General features: G+C 53.9%; 1 protein-coding gene and 1 long non-coding RNA gene across 13 annotated transcripts in view; one reads left to right on the plus strand and one right to left on the minus strand.

The window, feature by feature from the left end:
- The window catches only part of TPM3 (tropomyosin 3), a 40,482-nt gene that overhangs the window by 9,592 nt on the left and 12,184 nt on the right, over window positions 1–18,706 (minus strand). Inside the window, exons 1-9 of one of the 12 annotated variants that reach the window (XM_063946778.1) lie at window positions 16,038–16,233; window positions 11,489–11,622; window positions 9,240–9,357; window positions 9,081–9,151; window positions 8,164–8,239; window positions 7,543–7,605; window positions 6,892–6,961; window positions 6,521–6,599; window positions 6,126–6,256 (exon numbers count right to left, since the gene is read on the minus strand). In XM_063946778.1, the coding sequence (XP_063802848.1) occupies window positions 6,253–6,256; window positions 6,521–6,599; window positions 6,892–6,961; window positions 7,543–7,605; window positions 8,164–8,239; window positions 9,081–9,151; window positions 9,240–9,357; window positions 11,489–11,622; window positions 16,038–16,175 (753 nt within the window). In that variant the 5' untranslated portion in view covers window positions 16,176–16,233 and the 3' untranslated portion in view covers window positions 6,126–6,252. Of the gene's footprint in view, window positions 1–1,128; window positions 1,857–6,125; window positions 6,257–6,520; window positions 6,600–6,891; window positions 6,962–7,541; window positions 7,606–8,163; window positions 8,240–8,524; window positions 8,601–9,080; window positions 9,152–9,239; window positions 9,358–11,488; window positions 11,623–16,037; window positions 16,234–18,706 lie in introns of those variants that run through there. The other 11 variants (XM_063946772.1, XM_063946774.1, XM_063946773.1 and 8 more) reach the window with 11 other exon arrangements.
- Window positions 16,268–18,706, plus strand: part of LOC134980113 (uncharacterized) — a 62,237-nt gene continuing 59,798 nt past the window's right edge. The window contains exon 1 of the long non-coding RNA XR_010190332.1: window positions 16,268–16,473. This is a non-coding gene — a long non-coding RNA (uncharacterized LOC134980113). The remainder of the gene's footprint in view (window positions 16,474–18,706) is intronic.

Here is an 18,706-nt window from a genome sequence, read left to right on the forward strand (position 1 = left end):
TTTTTGTAACCTATCTACTTGTGAGCTTGACCTTTTACACTCCCCCCTAGGATGAGAGGAGGACAGTGAGGCCCTGCAAATTTACATTTGGAGACCTACTGGACACATTTTAGAACCCACCACAGTTGCACAAGGAGATCTGGCCCCTCTGCCTAGCCGGTGGCTGGGTAACAAGGGTAAGATAATCACAAGGCTCCAGCTGAATGACTGGGCAGTAGAGGTCTAGAGAGTCACGGTCGGACAATGACCCATCATCCAGCAGATATACCAGCCAACCAATTCCGATGTACACTAGATTCAGCAATCCGTGCCCATAAAATAAATACACCTATAGCTCTAACCCACCCAAACAGCCTGGCAACACTGCAGCGTCTATAGTCTCCATTACAAGTGTGGCCAGGACAAGCCAGGCGTCTGCCCTAGAACTGGTGGCATAGCCATCAGTATTTCCCCGGCGCTCACAATATCTCCGGCCTCCGTGTATACGAACGCTGTGCGCTGTCCGGATGAGGGTTTATAGTAAAACCCACATCTAGGATTACATTACCTACTGGCTTACTGTGTGCCTGTGGGCGTCATGGAGTCACCTGAGAATGGACCAATGAAAGGAGACCCATACAGGGATCACTGATATCCCCAGTGTAATGACTGCCTATTGCAGCTAGGGGCGCAGGGTTGGGGTGAAATACATCTGGTGTAATAATAATAAAGACTGATCTGCAGCTGCATTACCGCTCCTTTATAAAACAGTCAGAAATCAGGACAGCGCTCTACGGCTGTCACGGACGCCGCGCTGCGCCCACTGTGGAACATATTTCAGAAAATGCTGCAGAGGGAAGTAACCCGCAGAGCAGGCAGACTGTAATGTAACTAAGGGGGTAACTCTTACAGCACATATCACTGTTATCCACTAGAGGTCCACCCTGACTGCCACGACTCTCCATGAGCGGCAGGGATTGGGTCCCTATTTATAGACGAATGTTGCTGCCTATCCTTCACCTAGCACGGTATAATACATAGCAGGAAGCTGCGTCAGAGGGGGGACAGCACCCCAGTACCCCTCCAGTCTCTGGGAACCAGCCCCCTCTCCCCCAGGATACAGAAAAGAAGGAAACCTGCAGACAGTGCTTCACAAAGATGGAGTTTTATTTGGGAGAAAGGCCAGGCAACGCAGGATTACACATCACAATGCAACCACTTCCACATGCAAGCAGCACCCTCCCAGTGCCCACATACAGCAGAAAGAGTCACTCCAAACAGTTCACAGGACTCGCCAGCTGGGGGCGAGCTCTCACCACCATCTGTGGAACAATGATAAACCAGTACGACAGAGAGAACACTACCACACCCAACGTTCACCGGTCTCCTCCATCTCTGTGACTGCCCAGGAGACCCAGAACGCTGCCGCATGGTCGTACCAAGTATATACCTATATACTGTATTCATTATGTGTGGGTATCTCTGCGCCGCCACGGGGTGGGCTGTGTGAACGAGCCCCTCGTGTGTATATCGTTACACCGGTCATTATAGGCAGACTGCTCTCTTCCAGCTTTTGTCGACGGTGGTAAAATCAGGAAAGGTGGGACGTCCAGGAGGAGGAGCGTACTTCCTGAATGTGGCAGGGAGGGGGCGCTAATTGGGAGACACAGACAGTCTAACAGGCACAAAGGGGGGCAGAGGACAGAGAAGCCTCCCAACGCGACTCACTATATATAAAGTCATTCAGGACCGCAGCACCGTTCCGCCTCTCTTACGGCTGATAGGGGCCCGGGCACCTCAATCACAGAGATCATGAAGGGTGACTTTCAACTCGCTAGAAAGAAGCCTGTTTTTCTCCATTTGGCTGTAGAGACGCTCTGTGGGGTGAGGGCGGAAGGAGGCGAGGGACAGAGACAGGAGAGAAACAGAGAAAGAGAGACAGATTAGTGGGAGAGAGGAAGCCTGTGTTATAGCCAGACGTCACCAGGGTGTGAAATATACCATGCACTCACCTATATAGGGCGGACAGCGTACCCACTATATGTGCGCGGGGGGAGGGGAGCCCTTTATCATATGCTGCACTCACTGGAGGATCCTATATACTGACACACTAATAAGGAATATATTCCCGGAGGAAACGCTTACAAAGGTCCTTACTTACATGGGCATTGCAGGATTAGCGGCAGAAATATCAAATTTTATTTCTATCTTTAAGTGCTTCTTTCTATATTATTTCCCATCATTTCCTTCCATACTACTCGCCGCAGTGATGAGCCGATAGTGAAAAGTTTTAGCACTTTAAGGAAAACAATCAGCGGTTCACAAAATGTTATATTAACTGCAGATACGCGAATGGGGAAATTGATAAATGGTGTCACAGGGGCACAGCGCCATCCAGTGGCCAGTAGAGGGAATTACACAGAAACCTCTAGGAAATCAGGGTGTCGTAGCTGAAGCTGAGTCACCGCTCACACACCCAGCTCAAACAGGACACGCTCTTAGAAGGTGCCAATATAAATATACTGTAACCCAGCCAAGTGCCAGGCTGGCCGCATAATGCCCTTGTGGGCACGATAAGGAGCCACAAGACACTTCTCTGCCCTGTACAGGTTTATAGACGTTACACTCTGCGCTCATTTACTGATCACAGATGGAGGTAGGTGCAGGGTGAGAAAAAGGGGGGGAGGGGGGGGGGGGGAGGTGTCTAATCCCACCCTGCACCTACCTCCATCTGTTACAGCAATCAGAGACCACACTCTGCACTGGGGCACTCGATAGAACGGAACGTCTGTGGGTCACTGGCTGGAGATGATGGACCCTGTATTCTATATGTATGGGCAGGTGTACGTGGACATTCCCTTTCATTCTGCCGTTACTGTGGGTCTGATTCAGAGGTTCAGCATTTGCAGCTGTGTATACGGACGCAGCGGATCTACAGAAATATGTTAATGCCACAGCCGCAGGTATTTGTACAAAGACGCACCATCCCACCTCTGTTTCTCAGAATGCCCATCACCAGCAAGCCGCTGGAGCTTTTACCAAGACGTCCGAAAATGCAGATGCAGACTCCGACGCGTCCCCGAAACTGTAGCAACAGCCCTGCGTCTAAACGGTCGTCGTCCCCCCCCAATTACCTATGACAAGTGCTCACTGACTCACTCAGCATATAAATCCCCTCTGCAGCCTGCCGACACTTAGCTATACGAACATCGGCGCTACGTCCACTTCTGAATCAGCCCCTTTATGACAGACCACCATGGGATGGCGCTGAGGAGCACTAGGTAGTGTGAGTGGAGACAGCAGAGCTTGCACTCGCACAGAGATCTCAGTATATGGAGAAACACGGAGCAGAGGAGAGGGAGAGCCTGGGGCATTGTGCTATATATAATGGCACAGGCTGGGCATATAACACTCATTGTACCTGCCAGCACATCTGTACTCATAAGAAACGTTTTATCAGCAGCAGCTGGGCGAGACCTCACTGGGGGAAAGGTGCACCATAGAGAACGGGCTGTCAGGCTGCACCTACTGAACTCTGGCCACAGACAGCCCAGTCACTGCTCCCAGCGCCTTCTCATACACGGCTGGACAGAGGTACATGGTGGGAGCAGGACAGGGGGTAAGTGGTGGGAGCAGGACAGGCGGGGACACAGGTACGTGGTGGGAGCAGGACAGGGGGTAAGTGGTGGGAGCAGGTCAGGGGTATGTAGTGTAATCACATGAACAGCAGGGTAACAAAAGGCAGCTTCCAAGTGTGAAGTGAAACGCGTGAGTGGAAGACTATTATCGATACACTAGGCACTAGTCTGATTTTTAGCAGATCAGCGTGTAGTGCATCATTGGAATCCTAATTTATCAATTACAGGAATGTAAGAGTTATACGAGAATAAATAATGTTTCCCAGTGACAGGTGTCACGTTGTACTCTATTATATAATATTGCTAGTTCACGGTTTCCATCTTGGGCCGGATGTAACACAGTGCGGGACGGCCGCAGCTCTGACATTCCGGAAGAACTCGTAGCTTTTTTTAAGGCGGCAATCGTTTACAGGGTGAAGCCAGGTTAGTTTTGACTTTTTAAAAACACGTACAAGTTTGGGCAGAATCTCGGAGCTCTGGCCGCTCGCACTCCATTACATCCGGCCCTGTGTGCGCAAACCAGAGAGAGAGAAATGCTGCGAGTGAGACAGCGCCATCCGTCCTGCTTCGAACGCCATCTCATTGTCTGTTCTTCATCTTCTTTCCATCAGGGCTGTCTCACCAACATCTGATCTGAGCTGCATTTACCAATTACATCCTTGTTTTCATGTCTAACGAGCAGCAGATCCATAACCGCTCATTGCCAGCTGTGGCTCTGCACACGTTTCACACCCAGCACAGATAATAATATGCCCCGGTCTGGTGGAGCACTCAGAGGAATCCCTTGTCCACAGGAAGGCCCCCCTCCCCTCTTCCTCATCACATATGGCCTTTTGCAGAGACAGGAGTATGTACCTTGGAACAAACCAAGTTGCAACGCAAGGGGTTAAGGCTGCCCCCTCTAGTTATACAGCAGACCCCTGTACATACACAGCCATACAGCGCACCCCGGGAGGGACTGGTACTCCCAGCCGACCCCCTCTAGTTATGCAGCAGACCCCCCTTTATGTACACAGCTGTACAGCGCACCCTGGGAGGGACTGGTACTGCCTGGCTGCCCCCCTCTAGTTATACAGCAGACCCCCCTGTATATACACAGCCATACAGCGCACCCCCGGAGGGACTGGTACTCCCAGCCGACCCCCCTGTATATACACAGCCATACAGCGCACCCCGGGAGGGACTGGTACTCCCAGCCGACCCCCTTTATGTACACAGCTGTACAACAGCGCACCCCGGGAGGGACTGGTACTGCCTGGCTGCCCCCCTCTAGTTATACAGCAGACCCCCCTGTATGTAAACAGCTGTACAGCGCACCCTGGGAGGGACTGGTACTCCCTGGCTGCCCCCCTCCAGTTATACAGCAGACCCCTTCCCCTGTATATATACAGCCGTACAGCGCACCCCGGGAGGGACTGGTACTCCCAGCCAACCCCATCTAGTTATACAGCAGACCCCCCTGTATATACACAGTCCGAGCTCAGGAACAGCACACAATCCTCCTTACAAGAGGATGTCAGAGGTTTGCACAATAGGAACCCCCCTCCCCCGCTTACTGCCAGATGGTACACGGTAATCCCCACACAAGGGTGTGATATTCCTGCACTGCTCCACATTATACAGGACGGTGTGGAGGATAATCACACGGATCAGCATGCAGAGTAGACACAATGGTATCCATGCAGAACTGAACAAGGGTCTGTCTGCAGAGCACACCGTGTGTGTCTGCTCTGCGTACGGTCCAGGACTCTGCGTGCGCACATACAGGCGCAATTCTGCTCCACTTTCCACTCACGTCTGAAGGTGGATCGCACGTGGACAAATGCCACTGACGGCGTGCTGACAGAACTGCAAGCTGTACCTAGTATTACGTGGCTGCTCACTTGACGCCTATGGCATATATAAAGCCAGGCACACGGACAGGGCTGGTCCGGCTGTAGAGACGCAGACCACTCCACTGACGAGCGAAAATCCATATTTATTTCCATGGATGCAGCATGAGACCAATTAGCTATGATAATGAGACGGTGTGTCAAGCCACCGGTTCTGCGTGTAATTGTAACTGGCCGTATACCTCCAGCAGTCACCGGCAAATGTATCGCTTAAGCCCAAATGCAGACAAGGGTTGCGCAGCGGCTCTGACTGCAGGAGGCTGGGGACCCTCGGGATATTGCGCCGTTATAGCTGCGCCATCACCTGACTTACAGAACACAGTATGGATTCTGGGGGAGAGCGCAGTATCCACGCACACCGCCTAACCTGCACTCTTACATAAGCGCAGCGCCCGCTCTACGCAAGGTAACTCCAGTCCTGTATCTCCCTGCTCTGAGCAAGTCAGACGGACACGTGATCTTCCCCTGTCAGTTACCGCAGGTAGGAACCCCTGAGAGACCCCCAGAGACACGCACGTACAGAGAGGAGTCCACAGACTGTGACTGACACACAGAAGCAGCACGGTTCCTCAGAGACAGACGGTAACGTGGGTATAAAGAAGGCGAGAACACAGAGCAGGTTTGTTTCTTTTATACAAATATTTGGTTTCATCCCATCACAGGCGGCAGAGAGAGAGAGAGAGAGAGAGAGAGAGAGGGAGGAATGAGAGGCCAGCAGGTGCGGCGTCAGGAGACTGGCTGGATTATCTAGGCGAGAGATGAGAGGGAAGTGTTGGTACAGAGTAGAGGCAGGTATATGAGGGAGGGGTCCGTGCAGTGAGGAGGGGGATGCACACCACACCTTTATAACACACGCAGACATCAGTAAGCAGTGCAGACATCACACAGCAACCCCCCAATCCCCCCCGCCTGTCAGTGACCACTCTGCAAGCAATGAGCGGCAGGCTGGCACTCAGTGAGGTTAGAACGCAGCCATTGCCCCCACCCTGGGCAAGCACACACGGTATTTACATGGAGGTCATATCATTGAGGGCGTGGTCCAGCTCCTCACTAATAGCTTTGTACTTCAGCTTCTGGGCGTACAACTCATCTGGGGAGGACGTGTGAGGAGGGAAACAGAAGTCAGAGGCACGATAAACACTCCAGGCACGGCTTTTACCCAGCGTCCCCAGCTAGAACGCCCTCACCACACACTGTTCCAGGCCAAGCCCAGCCCCACGCCCAACAGCCAGGGTCATCGTCTTCTTTCCCTCTCCCCGGGACCTCCTAACAGCCCACAGAGTATAACACTAACATAGGCCGAGTAGCCTTGTTCATGGGACTGCACATTGTACAGACGTGTTACCCTGCGCAGGGTCACGGGACAACGGTTTATTACTAACCTTCCAGATCATCGACGGTCTTCTCAAGCTTGGCAACTGAGCGCTCGGCAAACTCTGCTCTAGTTTCTGCCTGTAACATAGAGGGAAAGCAAATCACCGAAAGCACGTTTCCAATCTTCTGTGTTACCAAGGAGAGCAAACCAGTATTCCAGCCCAGCACTGGGGTGTCCTCAACTAGGGTCACTGGTGCAGCACAGCGCCAACTGGTGCCATTATCGACCAGTGTCACCGGTGCTACTACTAACTATGGCAGCCGGCAGAGCGTTACCAGGATCCGGCGTAAACTATGGCAGCCGGCAGAGCAGAGAGTTACCAGGATCCGGCGTAAACTATGGCAGCCGGCAGAGCAGAGCGTTACCAGGATCCGGCATAAACTAAGGCAGCCGGCAGAGCACTACCAGGATCCGGCATAAACTACGGCAGCCGGCAGGACACAGCATTACCAGGATCCGGACACAAACTATGGCAGCCGGCAGGGCATTACCCGGATGCGGCAGGGCAGAGCATTACCCGGATGCGGCAGGGCAGAGCATTACCCGGATGCGGCAGGGCAGAGCATTACCCGGATGCGGCAGGGCAGAGCATTACCCGGATGCGGCAGGGCAGACCCCCGCTGTATAAAGTGAAGGGCATCCCATTCCCATTTCTCACCTCTTTTAGCTTGTCTGTCATAATCTTAATTTCCTCCTCATATTTATCTTCCTTTTGAGAATACTGCAGGGAGAGAGAACAGATTTCAGGCCAGATGTGTATAACATGTATTATATTATATGCATTACATTGCTAATAAGGCTTAACGTGCAGTATAATCAGATCCACACCCCAACCAATGTAGTATAAGCTGATCTGACCTTCATATATAGCAGGATGTTACAGCATATACAGCCGCTGACCTGTAACGGAGCACCCACCTAATGTGCGGATAGCCCAGGTCTCCATACTCCGACGCTATCACCCAGTTATCCAATGACCACAACATCTAAACATACCAGCTATGTATGGGGAGAGGCATTTATCTACGCACAGCAGACTTCCTGTCCACAGCCTACACTGCGGCCTCTGTAATGGTGACAGCAGGCAATGGCGGACTGCACTAATGTACGTTCCATGTCTCCATGTGATGCATCTACACACGTCTGTCTCCTCAGAAGTCTCTTCCTCTTGCACAAACTGGTATCTTACTCGCGGGTAGTAACTGCGGACGGCCAGCTAGAGTCATGGTCATACAACCATCTGTAGGCACTTAGGCAGGACCTCCCTGGACACCCTTACCTTCTCCGCCTGAGCCTCCAAAGACTTCAGGTTGTTGGTGACATTTTTCAGCTCCCCCTCGAGCTCGGCGCATTTGCTGAGGAAGGACGGAGGCGGAAGTATAGAAAGAATGAAAGGAAGAGAGCCAAGGAGTGATAAGAGTCAACTCCGTGAGGAGGGTAAAGCTTTGGAATGGAGTCTGAGAGCCACCACTTCCTGCCCTGTCCTCAGGCTAAAGGTCACTGTCACGGGGAATTACGTGTCCAGCAATACGGAGATTGTGACAGGGCAGGAAGTCTGGGGACTGATCACAGGACACAGACGGGAGAGAACAGAGGGGAGAAGGAGCAGCCGGGAGGAGGCAGAGCCATGGAGTTAGTACCTTTTCATCTGAGGCGTTCAACCCCTTCAGGGTCTGGTCCAGCAGTCGGATTTGCTCTTCCAGATCTCGGACCCGGCTGCGTTAGCGGTCACAGGGCGGTGATCAGCAGGAGATGGTTTGGGGTATGGGAGGAAGGGAGTCAACGGCAACACACAAAACAAAGCCGGGACGGGAAGGGCAGAAACAAACATCATCAAATTCAGGTCATGCACATGAGGTGGGGGATGGACAAGGCCTGAAGCAAACACTGCACCCACCAAACCCCCCGGGGGAGGCTTGACGACTAAACCTGAGGACTGCTATCACAGCGCCCCCCAGAGGCACATCATCGCTAGGGGACATATACAGTTACCGCCCAGCAGCAATAAGGGGGAAGATTAGTATCTGGAGGGACAATTCTACTTCTCTTCTTGCCACACTCGCTATATTAATCTGTAGCCAGTGGTAACACGCAGCCTGCCACCAGAGGGCAGTCACCTAAGGGTATGTACCCCAGCCCGCTACGGTTCCCTTCAGGCCTTGTGTAACGTGGGCGTGCGGGGGTGGTGATACTCACGATTCAGCGATTTCTGCTCTCTCCTCTGTACGCTCCAGATCCCCCTCAATGATCACCAGCTTCCGCGCCACCTGCAAACGTCAGCGGGAGGATGGTCAGGCCAGAGACGGAGACAGCGGGACTCTGGGCACATTACTACTTACTAGGCCGGACACTCACCTCCTCGTACTTCCTGTCCGCCTCCTCCGCTATATGCTTGGCCTCCTTCAGCTGGATTTCTTGCAGTTCCATCTTTTCCTCATCCTTTAGGGCTCTGTTCTCAATTACTTTCATCCCTCTGTAAGCATACACAGGACACACATCAAACTACAGCCCTTTCCCCATGTGCCTGCACCGTAGCGGTATACAGCCCCTTCCCCATGTGCCTGCACCGTAGCAGCACAAGCAGAGCAGTACACATCCCCCCATGTCCCCACAGAGCGGCAGCACATGCAGAGCAGTATACAGCCCCCCCGCCCCCCCATGCCCCCACAGAGCGGCAGCACATGCAGAGCAGTATACATCCCCCTATGCCATGTTCTCACAGAGCAGCATCACATGCAGAGCAGTATACAGCCCCCTATGCCATGTTCTCACAGAGCAGCAGCACATGCAGAGCAGTATACAGCCCCCTATGCCATGTTCTCACAGAGCAGCAGCACATGCAGAGCAGTATACAGCCCCCTAAGCCATGTTCTCACAGAGCAGCAGCACATGCAGAGCAGTATACATCCCCCTATGCCATGTTCTCACAGAGCGGCAGCACATGCAGAGCAGTATACATCCCCCTATGCCATGTCCTCACAGAGCGGCAGCACATGCAGAGCAGTATACATCCCCCTATGCCATGTTCTCACAGAGCGGCAGCACATGCAGAGCAGTATACAGCCCCCTATGCCATGTTCTCACAGAGCGGCAGCACATGCAGAGCAGTATACAGTCCCCTATGCCATGTTCTCACAGAGCAGCATCACATGCAGAGCAGTATACATCCCCCTATGCCATGTTCTCACAGAGCGGCAGCACATGCAGTGCAGTATACATCCCCCTAGCAGTATACATCCCCCTATGCCATGTTCTCACAGAGCGGCAGCACATGCAGAGCAGAACACATCCCCCTATGCCATGTTCTCACAGAGCGGCAGCACATGCAGAGCAGTATACAGCCCCCTATGCCATGTTCTCACAGAGCGGCAGCACATGCAGAGCAGTATACATCCCCCTATGCCATGTTCTCACAGAGCGGCAGCACATGCAGAGCAGTATACATCCCCCTATGCCATGTTCTCACAGAGCGGCAGCACATGCAGAGCAGTATACAGCCCCCTATGCCTTGTTCTCACAGAGCGGCAGCACATGCAGAGCAGTACACATCCCCCTATGCCATGTTCTCGCAGAGCGGCAGCACATGCAGAGCAGTACACATCCCCCTATGCCATGTTCTCACAGAGCGGCAGCACATGCAGAGCAGTACACAGCCCCCTATGCCATGTCCTCACAGAGCGGCAGCACATGCAGAGCAGTCTACATCCCCCTATGCCATGTTCTCGCAGAGCGGCAGCACATGCAGAGCAGTTTACCCCCTACGCTATTGGCTGCACAATGACAGGTAGAAGACTGTATTTCAGCAAGATATAGGCCCAGATTTATCAAGCCTTGGAGAGAGATAAAATAGCAGCCAATCATGTTACAGGCTGTGTTAGGAGCTGATACTTTATCACCGTGCAATGAATCACTCTCCAAGGCTTGATAAATTTGGGCCGTAGTGTGGTATGGACATGGCATGCTGCATCTTGTAGTTCCACAGCTGGCCTGTGACACTAAGATGACAGGCTGTCCCCTCCACCCAGGTGGTATAACCACTGTGCTGAGTCCGCTAGCTCGTAGAGGCAACATTCAGCACTCCAGCTGCATTGGAACTACACCTCCCAGCATGACCTTACAGTTTTAGCGTTCCCTAACAGCAGAATAGAAGCAGGGCACGCTGGGACTTGTAGTTCCACTGCAGCTGACGAGCCGCAGGTTGCCTGCCCTGTGCTGTAGCTGATGGAGAGTGTGCAGTTTGCCTGAGGGCTGAGTCTGGATGTGTCAGGACAGACACTAGTAATCTGACGTCACTGCTCTCCAAACCAGTTCTACAGATTAAAGGGAATCCCGGCTCCAGATGGGCAGCCGAGGTTAGAGGTGAAGAGGGGCAGTGATGCCCGGCTGGATACGGTGCCCTGGATGTCACGGCACAGCCCTGCCCAGCGATCGGTGCCGCAGCCGCCTGCACACGCTCACAGCTGATCACAGAGAGCGCTGTATAAACACACAGATCCTGCTCACTTCCTGACATACAGGAAACGGCGGAAGCTACAGCACCTCCCGCATTCCTGGCAGGGGATGTAACAGGACCCCCCCCCTCCCGGTCCGGGGCACGCACTCACCTCTCACTCTCATCTGCTGACTTCTCTGCCTCCTCCAGCTTCTGCAGAGCGGTGGAGAGACGTTCCTGGGCCCTGTCCAGTTCTTCCTCCACCAGCTGGATTCGGCGATTCAGGGACGCAACCTCGGCTTCAGCCTGGTGGGAAGAGACAGCGCGGTCACTATATATTACATTCACAGGAACACTGTACACCCGTCTCGTCCAATCACTACCCTCTACATCGTTCCGGCCACGTGCCAGCAGGCCGCGGTGCTATGCACAACGGTTATTGTATAATGAGAAGTCATGCAGACGATGACATCACTCTCTGCTTATTATCATTACAATAGCTGGACACACCCTTCCGTAAGTAACACTGAGCCGATGCTACACAAACCATAGTAAGTGACTGCGGAGCAGAGAGCATGCAGGGAAGGGGGGAAGCTAGCTGGTGCGGGACTAGGCAGAGGGGAGGGTCTCACCTACATACATCGGCTGGTACAGAGACTCCTGCTTTCCTTCTCAGCCATGTCTTTACATCATCAGACAGCGCTTGCTATGGTCACAGCCCCTGGACACTGTGGAGCCACACCCCATGCACTGGACACGGTGCTATCCGGGGATATGTTATGTGCCACGTCCCAGGTCAGTGACAGTAACTCTGCCTGATTATAGAACAGCATGGTCACGAAGCACAGACTAGAGTCATCTTTGGGTGCACACACCAGCAAGTCCTCGCATCCTCCCCTGAGAATAACGCTGACATTTACTACAGGGTACATGTAACCTCTGCACGGCCGGGCAGGAGCTGTAGCCATCCCAAGAAATACGCCTTCACCGCGCCCTCCGAGTGTCAGCTTCTTGTACCAGCCAGAACGTGTCACACTCACTGCTTACAGGCACTCAGGGTGAACATGGAACCACAGTAACCCAACAAGCAAAGGCTAATCCAGGACAATTAGCGTACTGACTCTCACTGCCAGGCCCCAGGAGCTCTGCCGATGAACTACAACTCCCAGACTGCTCTCAGACCCATATCCAACACATAAATCTGATGAGTGATAACATGGAACAAGCCAACCTCTGCCCCTTCCATGCGGGATTACACGACCCAACCACGTGTCTGAGCAGAGAAATCTGCCAGGGAATGCTATCCTCGCCAGCCACATCACTAGATTGCTAGCTCTTTGGAGCAAATTCTGATAATACGCCACTACATTTTGTAAGCTGCTGCAGACAGGAGGTTATCTAGGAGAGTGTCAGCTCCTGTGATCAGTCACATTACACAAGCAGACTACGTGTCTCTCTTACCACTAAACAGCGGCGCGTTACCTCCTGCGGAGAGGGCTCAGTACAGGTGTGTGAGTGGAGTGTCAGCTCCTGAGCTCAGGACCAGTGGGTGCTACTGGGGCACCAGCTCCAGCTTTGGATTAGAGGGTCAGCTCCCAGCCCCAGGGTGGGGTTCAGGGCGTCACCTCTCGGGCCAAGGGTGCAAACAGGGTACCAGCTCCCAGACCAAGGGCCGGCCCAGTGCTGGAGTGGAGCGTCAGCTCCTGGGCTCAGTGTGCGAGTGGAGCGTCAGCTCCTGGGCTCAGTGTGTGAGTGGAGCGGCAGCTCCTGGGCTCAGTGTGTGAGTGGAGCGGCAGCTCCTGGGCTCAGTGTGTGAGTGGAGCGGCAGCTCCTGGGCTCAGTGTGTGAGTGGAGCGGCAGCTCCTGGGCTCAGTGTGTGAGTGGAGCGGCAGCTCCTGGGCTCAGTGTGTGAGTGGAGCGGCAGCTCCTGGGCTCAGTGTGTGAGTGGAGCGGCAGCTCCTGGGCTCAGTGTGTGAGTGGAGCGGCAGCTCCTGGGCTCAGTGTGTGAGTGGAGCGGCAGCTCCTGGGCTCAGTGTGTGAGTGGAGCGGCAGCTCCTGGGCTCAGTGTGTGAGTGGAGCGTCAGCTCCTGGGCTCAGTGTGTGAGTGGAGCGGCAGCTCCTGGGCTCAGTGTGTGAGTGGAGCGTCAGCTCCTGGGCTCAGTGTGTGAGTGGAGCGGCAGCTCCTGGGCTCAGTGTGTGAGTGGAGCGGCAGCTCCTGGGCTCAGTGTGTGAGTGGAGCGGCAGCTCCTGGGCTCGCCCTGCGTGAATGGAGCGTCAGCTCCTGGGCTCGCCCTGCGTGAATGGAGCGTCAGCTCCTGGGCTCAGTGTTGGTGTGGAGTGTCAGCTCCTAGGCTCGCCCTGTGTGAGTGGAGTGTCCGCTCCTGGGCTCAGTGTTGGCGTGGAGCGTCCGCTCCTGGGCTGGCTCAGTGTTGGCGTGGAGCGTCAGCTCCTGGGCTGGCTCAGTGTTGGCGTGGAGCGTCAGCTCCTGGGCTGGCTCAGTGTTGGCGTGGAGCGTCAGCTCCTGGGCTGGCTCAGTGTTGGCGTGGAGCGTCAGCTCCTGGGCTGGCTCAGTGTTGGCGTGGAGCGTCAGCTCCTGGGCTGGCTCAGTGTTGGCGTGGAGCGTCAGCTCCTGGGCTGGCTCAGTGTTGGCGTGGAGCGTCAGCTCCTGGGCTGGCTCAGTGTTGGCGTGGAGCGTCCGCTCCTGGGCTGGCTCAGTGTTGGCGTGGAGCGTCCGCTCCTGGGCTGGCTCAGTGTTGGCGTGGAGCGTCCGCTCCTGGGCTGGCTCAGTGTTGGCGTGGAGCGTCAGCTCCTGGGCTGGCTCAGTGTTGGCGTGGAGCGTCAGCTCCTGGGCTGGCTCAGTGTTGGCGTGGAGCGTCAGCTCCTGGGCTGGCTCAGTGTTGGCGTGGAGCGTCAGCTCCTGGGCTGGCTCAGTGTTGGCGTGGAGCGTCAGCTCCTGGGCTGGCTCAGTGTTGGCGTGGAGCGTCAGCTCCTGGGCTGGCTCAGTGTTGGCGTGGAGCGTCAGCTCCTGGGCTGGCTCAGTGTTGGCGTGGAGCGTCAGCTCCTGGGCTGGCTCAGTGTTGGCGTGGAGCGTCAGCTCCTGGGCTGGCTCAGTGTTGGCGTGGAGCGTCAGCTCCTGGGCTGGCTCAGTGTTGGCGTGGAGCGTCAGCTCCTGGGCTGGCTCAGTGTTGGCGTGGAGCGTCAGCTCCTGGGCTGGCTCAGTGTTGGCGTGGAGCGTCAGCTCCTGGGCTGGCTCAGTGTTGGCGTGGAGCGTCAGCTCCTGGGCTGGCTCAGTGTTGGCGTGGAGCGTCAGCTCCTGGGCTGGCTCAGTGTTGGCGTGGAGCGTCAGCTCCTGGGCTGGCTCAGTGTTGGCGTGGAGCGTCAGCTCCTGGGCTGGCTCAGTGTTGGCGTGGAGCGTCAGCTCCTGGGCTGGCTCAGTGTTGGCGTGGAGCGTCAGCTCCTGGGCTGGCTCAGTGTTGGCGTGGAGCGTCAGCTCCTGGGCTGGCTCAGTGTTGGCGTGGAGCGTCAGCTCCTGGGCTCGCCCTGTGTTGGCGTGGAGCGTCAGCTCCTGGGCTGGCTCAGTGTTGGCGTGGAGCGTCAGCTCCTGGGCTGGCTCAGTGTTGGCGTGGAGCGTCAGCTCCTGGGCTGGCTCAGTGTTGGCGTGGAGCGTCAGCTCCTGGGCTGGCTCAGTGTTGGCGTGGAGCGTCAGCTCCTGGGCTGGCTCAGTGTTGGCGTGGAGCGTCAGCTCCTGGGCTGGCTCAGTGTTGGCGTGGAGTGTCAGCTCCTGGGCTCGCCCTGTGTGTGTGTGGAGTGTCAGCTCCTGGGCTCGCCCTGTGTGTGTGTGGAGTGTCAGCTCCTGGGCTCGCCCTGTGTGAGTGGAGTGTCAGCTCCTGGGCTCGCCCTGTGTGAGTGGAGTGTCAGCTCCTGGGCTCGCCCTGTGTGAGTGGAGTGTCAGCTCCTGGGCTCGCCCTGTGTGAGTGGAGTGTCAGCTCCTGGGCTCGCCCTGTGTGAGTGGAGTGTCAGCTCCTGGGCTCGCCCTGTGTGAGTGGAGTGTCAGCTCCTGGGCTCGCCCTGTGTGAGTGGAGTGTCAGCTCCTGGGCTCGCCCTGTGTGTGTGGAGTGTCAGCTCCTGGGCTCGCCCTGTGTGAGTGGAGTGTCAGCTCCTGGGCTCGCCCTGTGTGAGTGGAGTGGCGCCCTGTGTGTGTGGAGTGTCAGCTCCTGGGCTCGCCCTGTGTGTGTGGAGTGTCAGCTCCTGGGCTCGCCCTGTGTGTGTGGAGTGTCAGCTCCTGGGCTCGCCCTGCGTGAGTGGAGTGTCAGCTCCTGGGCTCGCCCTGTGTGAGTGGAGTGTCAGCTCCTGGGCTCGCCCTGTGTGAGTGGAGTGTCAGCTCCTGGGCTCGCCCTGTGTGAGTGGAGTGTCAGCTCCTGGGCTCGCCCTGTGTGTGTGGAGTGTCAGCTCCTGGGCTCGCCCTGTGTGAGTGGAGTGTCAGCTCCTGGGCTCGCCCTGTGTGAGTGGAGTGGCGCCCTGTGTGTGTGGAGTGTCAGCTCCTGGGCTCGCCCTGTGTGTGTGGAGTGTCAGCTCCTGGGCTCGCCCTGTGTGTGTGGAGTGTCAGCTCCTGGGCTCGCCCTGCGTGAGTGGAGTGTCAGCTCCTGGGCTCGCCCTGTGTGAGTGGAGTGTCAGCTCCTGGGCTCGCCCTGTGTGAGTGGAGTGTCAGCTCCTGGGCTCACCTGCTCCCGGGCCCGCTTCTCAGACTCCACATCCCGGGCCAGCTTCTCCGCTCTCTCCTCCGCCTCGTCCGCTTGGTGCTGCAGGACCTGGATCTTCTTCTTCACGGCGTCAATGCTGCTCATCCCCCCGCCCGACATCTTCCTCCCTCTCTCTCTCTCTGTCTCTCCCGGACTGCGCCTCACACTTCCGCTCCCGCGCAGCGCACTTCCGCCAGCCACGCCCGGAGCCGCCTCGTGTGCAGTGACTCTGCCACCTGGCGGCCGCTCTGCAACGCTACAGCAGCCGCCCACTCACAGCGCCGTGTACCCTGCTGCCACCTGGCGACCGCGCTGCCTCATAGCAGCCGCCTACATCTATCTACATGTAACAGTATGGTAATACCGACCACAGGCGCAGTACCACTTCCCACGGGCTCTGTGCTGGGTGTAGTTCTCGGTATGTCACATTACTGCACAGTCAATGTGCTGGGTATAGTTATCAGTATCTCGTAGTCTGTATGTATAACTGCACAGGGCCACTTCCCACAGTCAATGTGCTGGGTATAGTTATCAGTATCTCGTAGTCTGTATGTATAACTGCACAGGGCCACTTCCCACAGTCAGTGTCCTGGGTATAGTTAGCAGTATGTCTTATTCTGTATATATACGTAACGCACAGTGCCACATCCGCCGTCAATGTGTTGGGTATAGTTATCAGTATCTCTTATTCTGTATATATAACTGCACAGTGCCACTTCCCACAGTCAATGTGCTGGGTATAGTTATCAGTATCTCTTATTCTGTATATATAACTGCACAGTGCCACTTCCCACAGTCATTGTGCTGGGTATAGTAATGAGTATGTCTTATCCTGTATATATAACTGCACAGTGCCACTTCCGACAGTCATTGTGCTGGGTATAGTAATGAGAATTTATTGTTCTGTATATATAACTGCACAGGGCCACTTCCCACAGTCATTGTGCTGGGTATAGTAATGAGTATGTCTTATTCTGTATATATAACTGCACAGTGCCACTTCCCACATTTAGTGTGGTGGGTATAGTAATCAGTATCTCTTATTCTGTATATATAACTACACAGTACCACTTCCCACAATTAGTGTGCTGGGTATAGTAATGAGTATGTATTATTCTGTATATATAACTGCACAGTACCACTTCCCACAGTCAGTGTGCTGGGTATAGTAATCAGTATCTCTTATTCTGTATATATATATATATATATATATATATAACTGCACAGTACAACTTCCCACAGTCATTGTGCTGGGTATAGTAATCAGTATCTCTTATTCTGTATATATGACTGCACAGTACCACTTCCCACAGTTAGTGTGCTGGGTATAGTATTGAGTATGTCTTATTCTGTATGTATAACGGCACAGTGCCACTTCCCACAGTCAGTGTGCTGAGTATAGTAATCAGTATCTATTATTCTGTATATATGACTGCACAGTACCACTTCCCACAGTCAGTGTGCTGGGTATAGTAATCAGTATCTCTTATTCTGTATATATATAACTGCACAGTACAACTTACAACAGTCAGTGTGCTGGGTATAGTAATGAGTATGTCTTATTCTGTATATATAATTACACAGTACCACTTCCCACAGTAAGTGTGCTGGGTATAGTAATGAGTATATCTTATTCTGTATATATAATTGCACAGTACCACTTCCCACAGTCAGTGTGCTGGGTATAGTAATCAGTATCTCTTATTCTGTATATATATAACTGCACAGTACAACTTCCCACAGTCAGTGTGCTGGGTATAGTAATGAGTATGTCTTATTCTGTATATATAATTGCACAGTACCACTTCCCACAGTCAGTGTGCTGGGTATAGTAATGAGTATATCTTATTCTGTATATATAATTGCACAGTACCACTTCCCACAGTCAGTGTGCTGGGTATAGTAATGAGTATGTCTTATTCTGTATATATAATTGCACAGTACCACTTCCCACAGTCAGTGTGCTGGGTATAGTAATGAGTATATCTTATTCTGTATATATAATTGCACAGTACCACTTCCCACAGTCAGTGTGCTGGGTATAGTAATGAGTATGTCTTATTCTGTATATATAATTGCACAGTACCACTTCCCACAGTCAGTGTGCTGGGTATAGTAATGAGTATGTCTTATTCTGTATATATAATTGCACAGTACCACTTCCCACAGTCAGTGTGCTGGGTATAGTAATGAGTATGTCTTATTCTGTATATATAATTGCACAGTACCACTTCCCACAGTCAGTGTGCTGGGTATAGTAATCAGTATCTATTATTCTGTATATATAATTGCACAGTACCACTTCCCACAGTCATTGTGCTGGGTATAGTAATGAGTATGTCTTATCCTGTATATATAACTGCACAGTACCACTTCCCACAGTCAGTGTGCTGGGTATAGTAATCAGTATTTCTTATTATGTACTAGTTACCAGCCCGTAAAAATGACTAATAGTGTGACATCAGCGCCAGCGGCTGTGCGTGCCCAAACGGAGCACTTGAATTGCTCTGTCGGGCGCCATCCAGTGGCCGCAGACGCGCACAACACTTGACCACTCCTGTTGTGACTTGTGTAGATCTCGGTACTGTGCCTGTCGCTGGTAGATGGAGCTTTGACTCGCTGTGTGATTAGATGTGACATACATGTGATTA

This window comes from Pseudophryne corroboree, chromosome 12 (genome assembly GCF_028390025.1).
Source record: "Pseudophryne corroboree isolate aPseCor3 chromosome 12, aPseCor3.hap2, whole genome shotgun sequence".
NCBI classification, from domain to species: Eukaryota; Metazoa; Chordata; class Amphibia; order Anura; family Myobatrachidae; genus Pseudophryne; species Pseudophryne corroboree.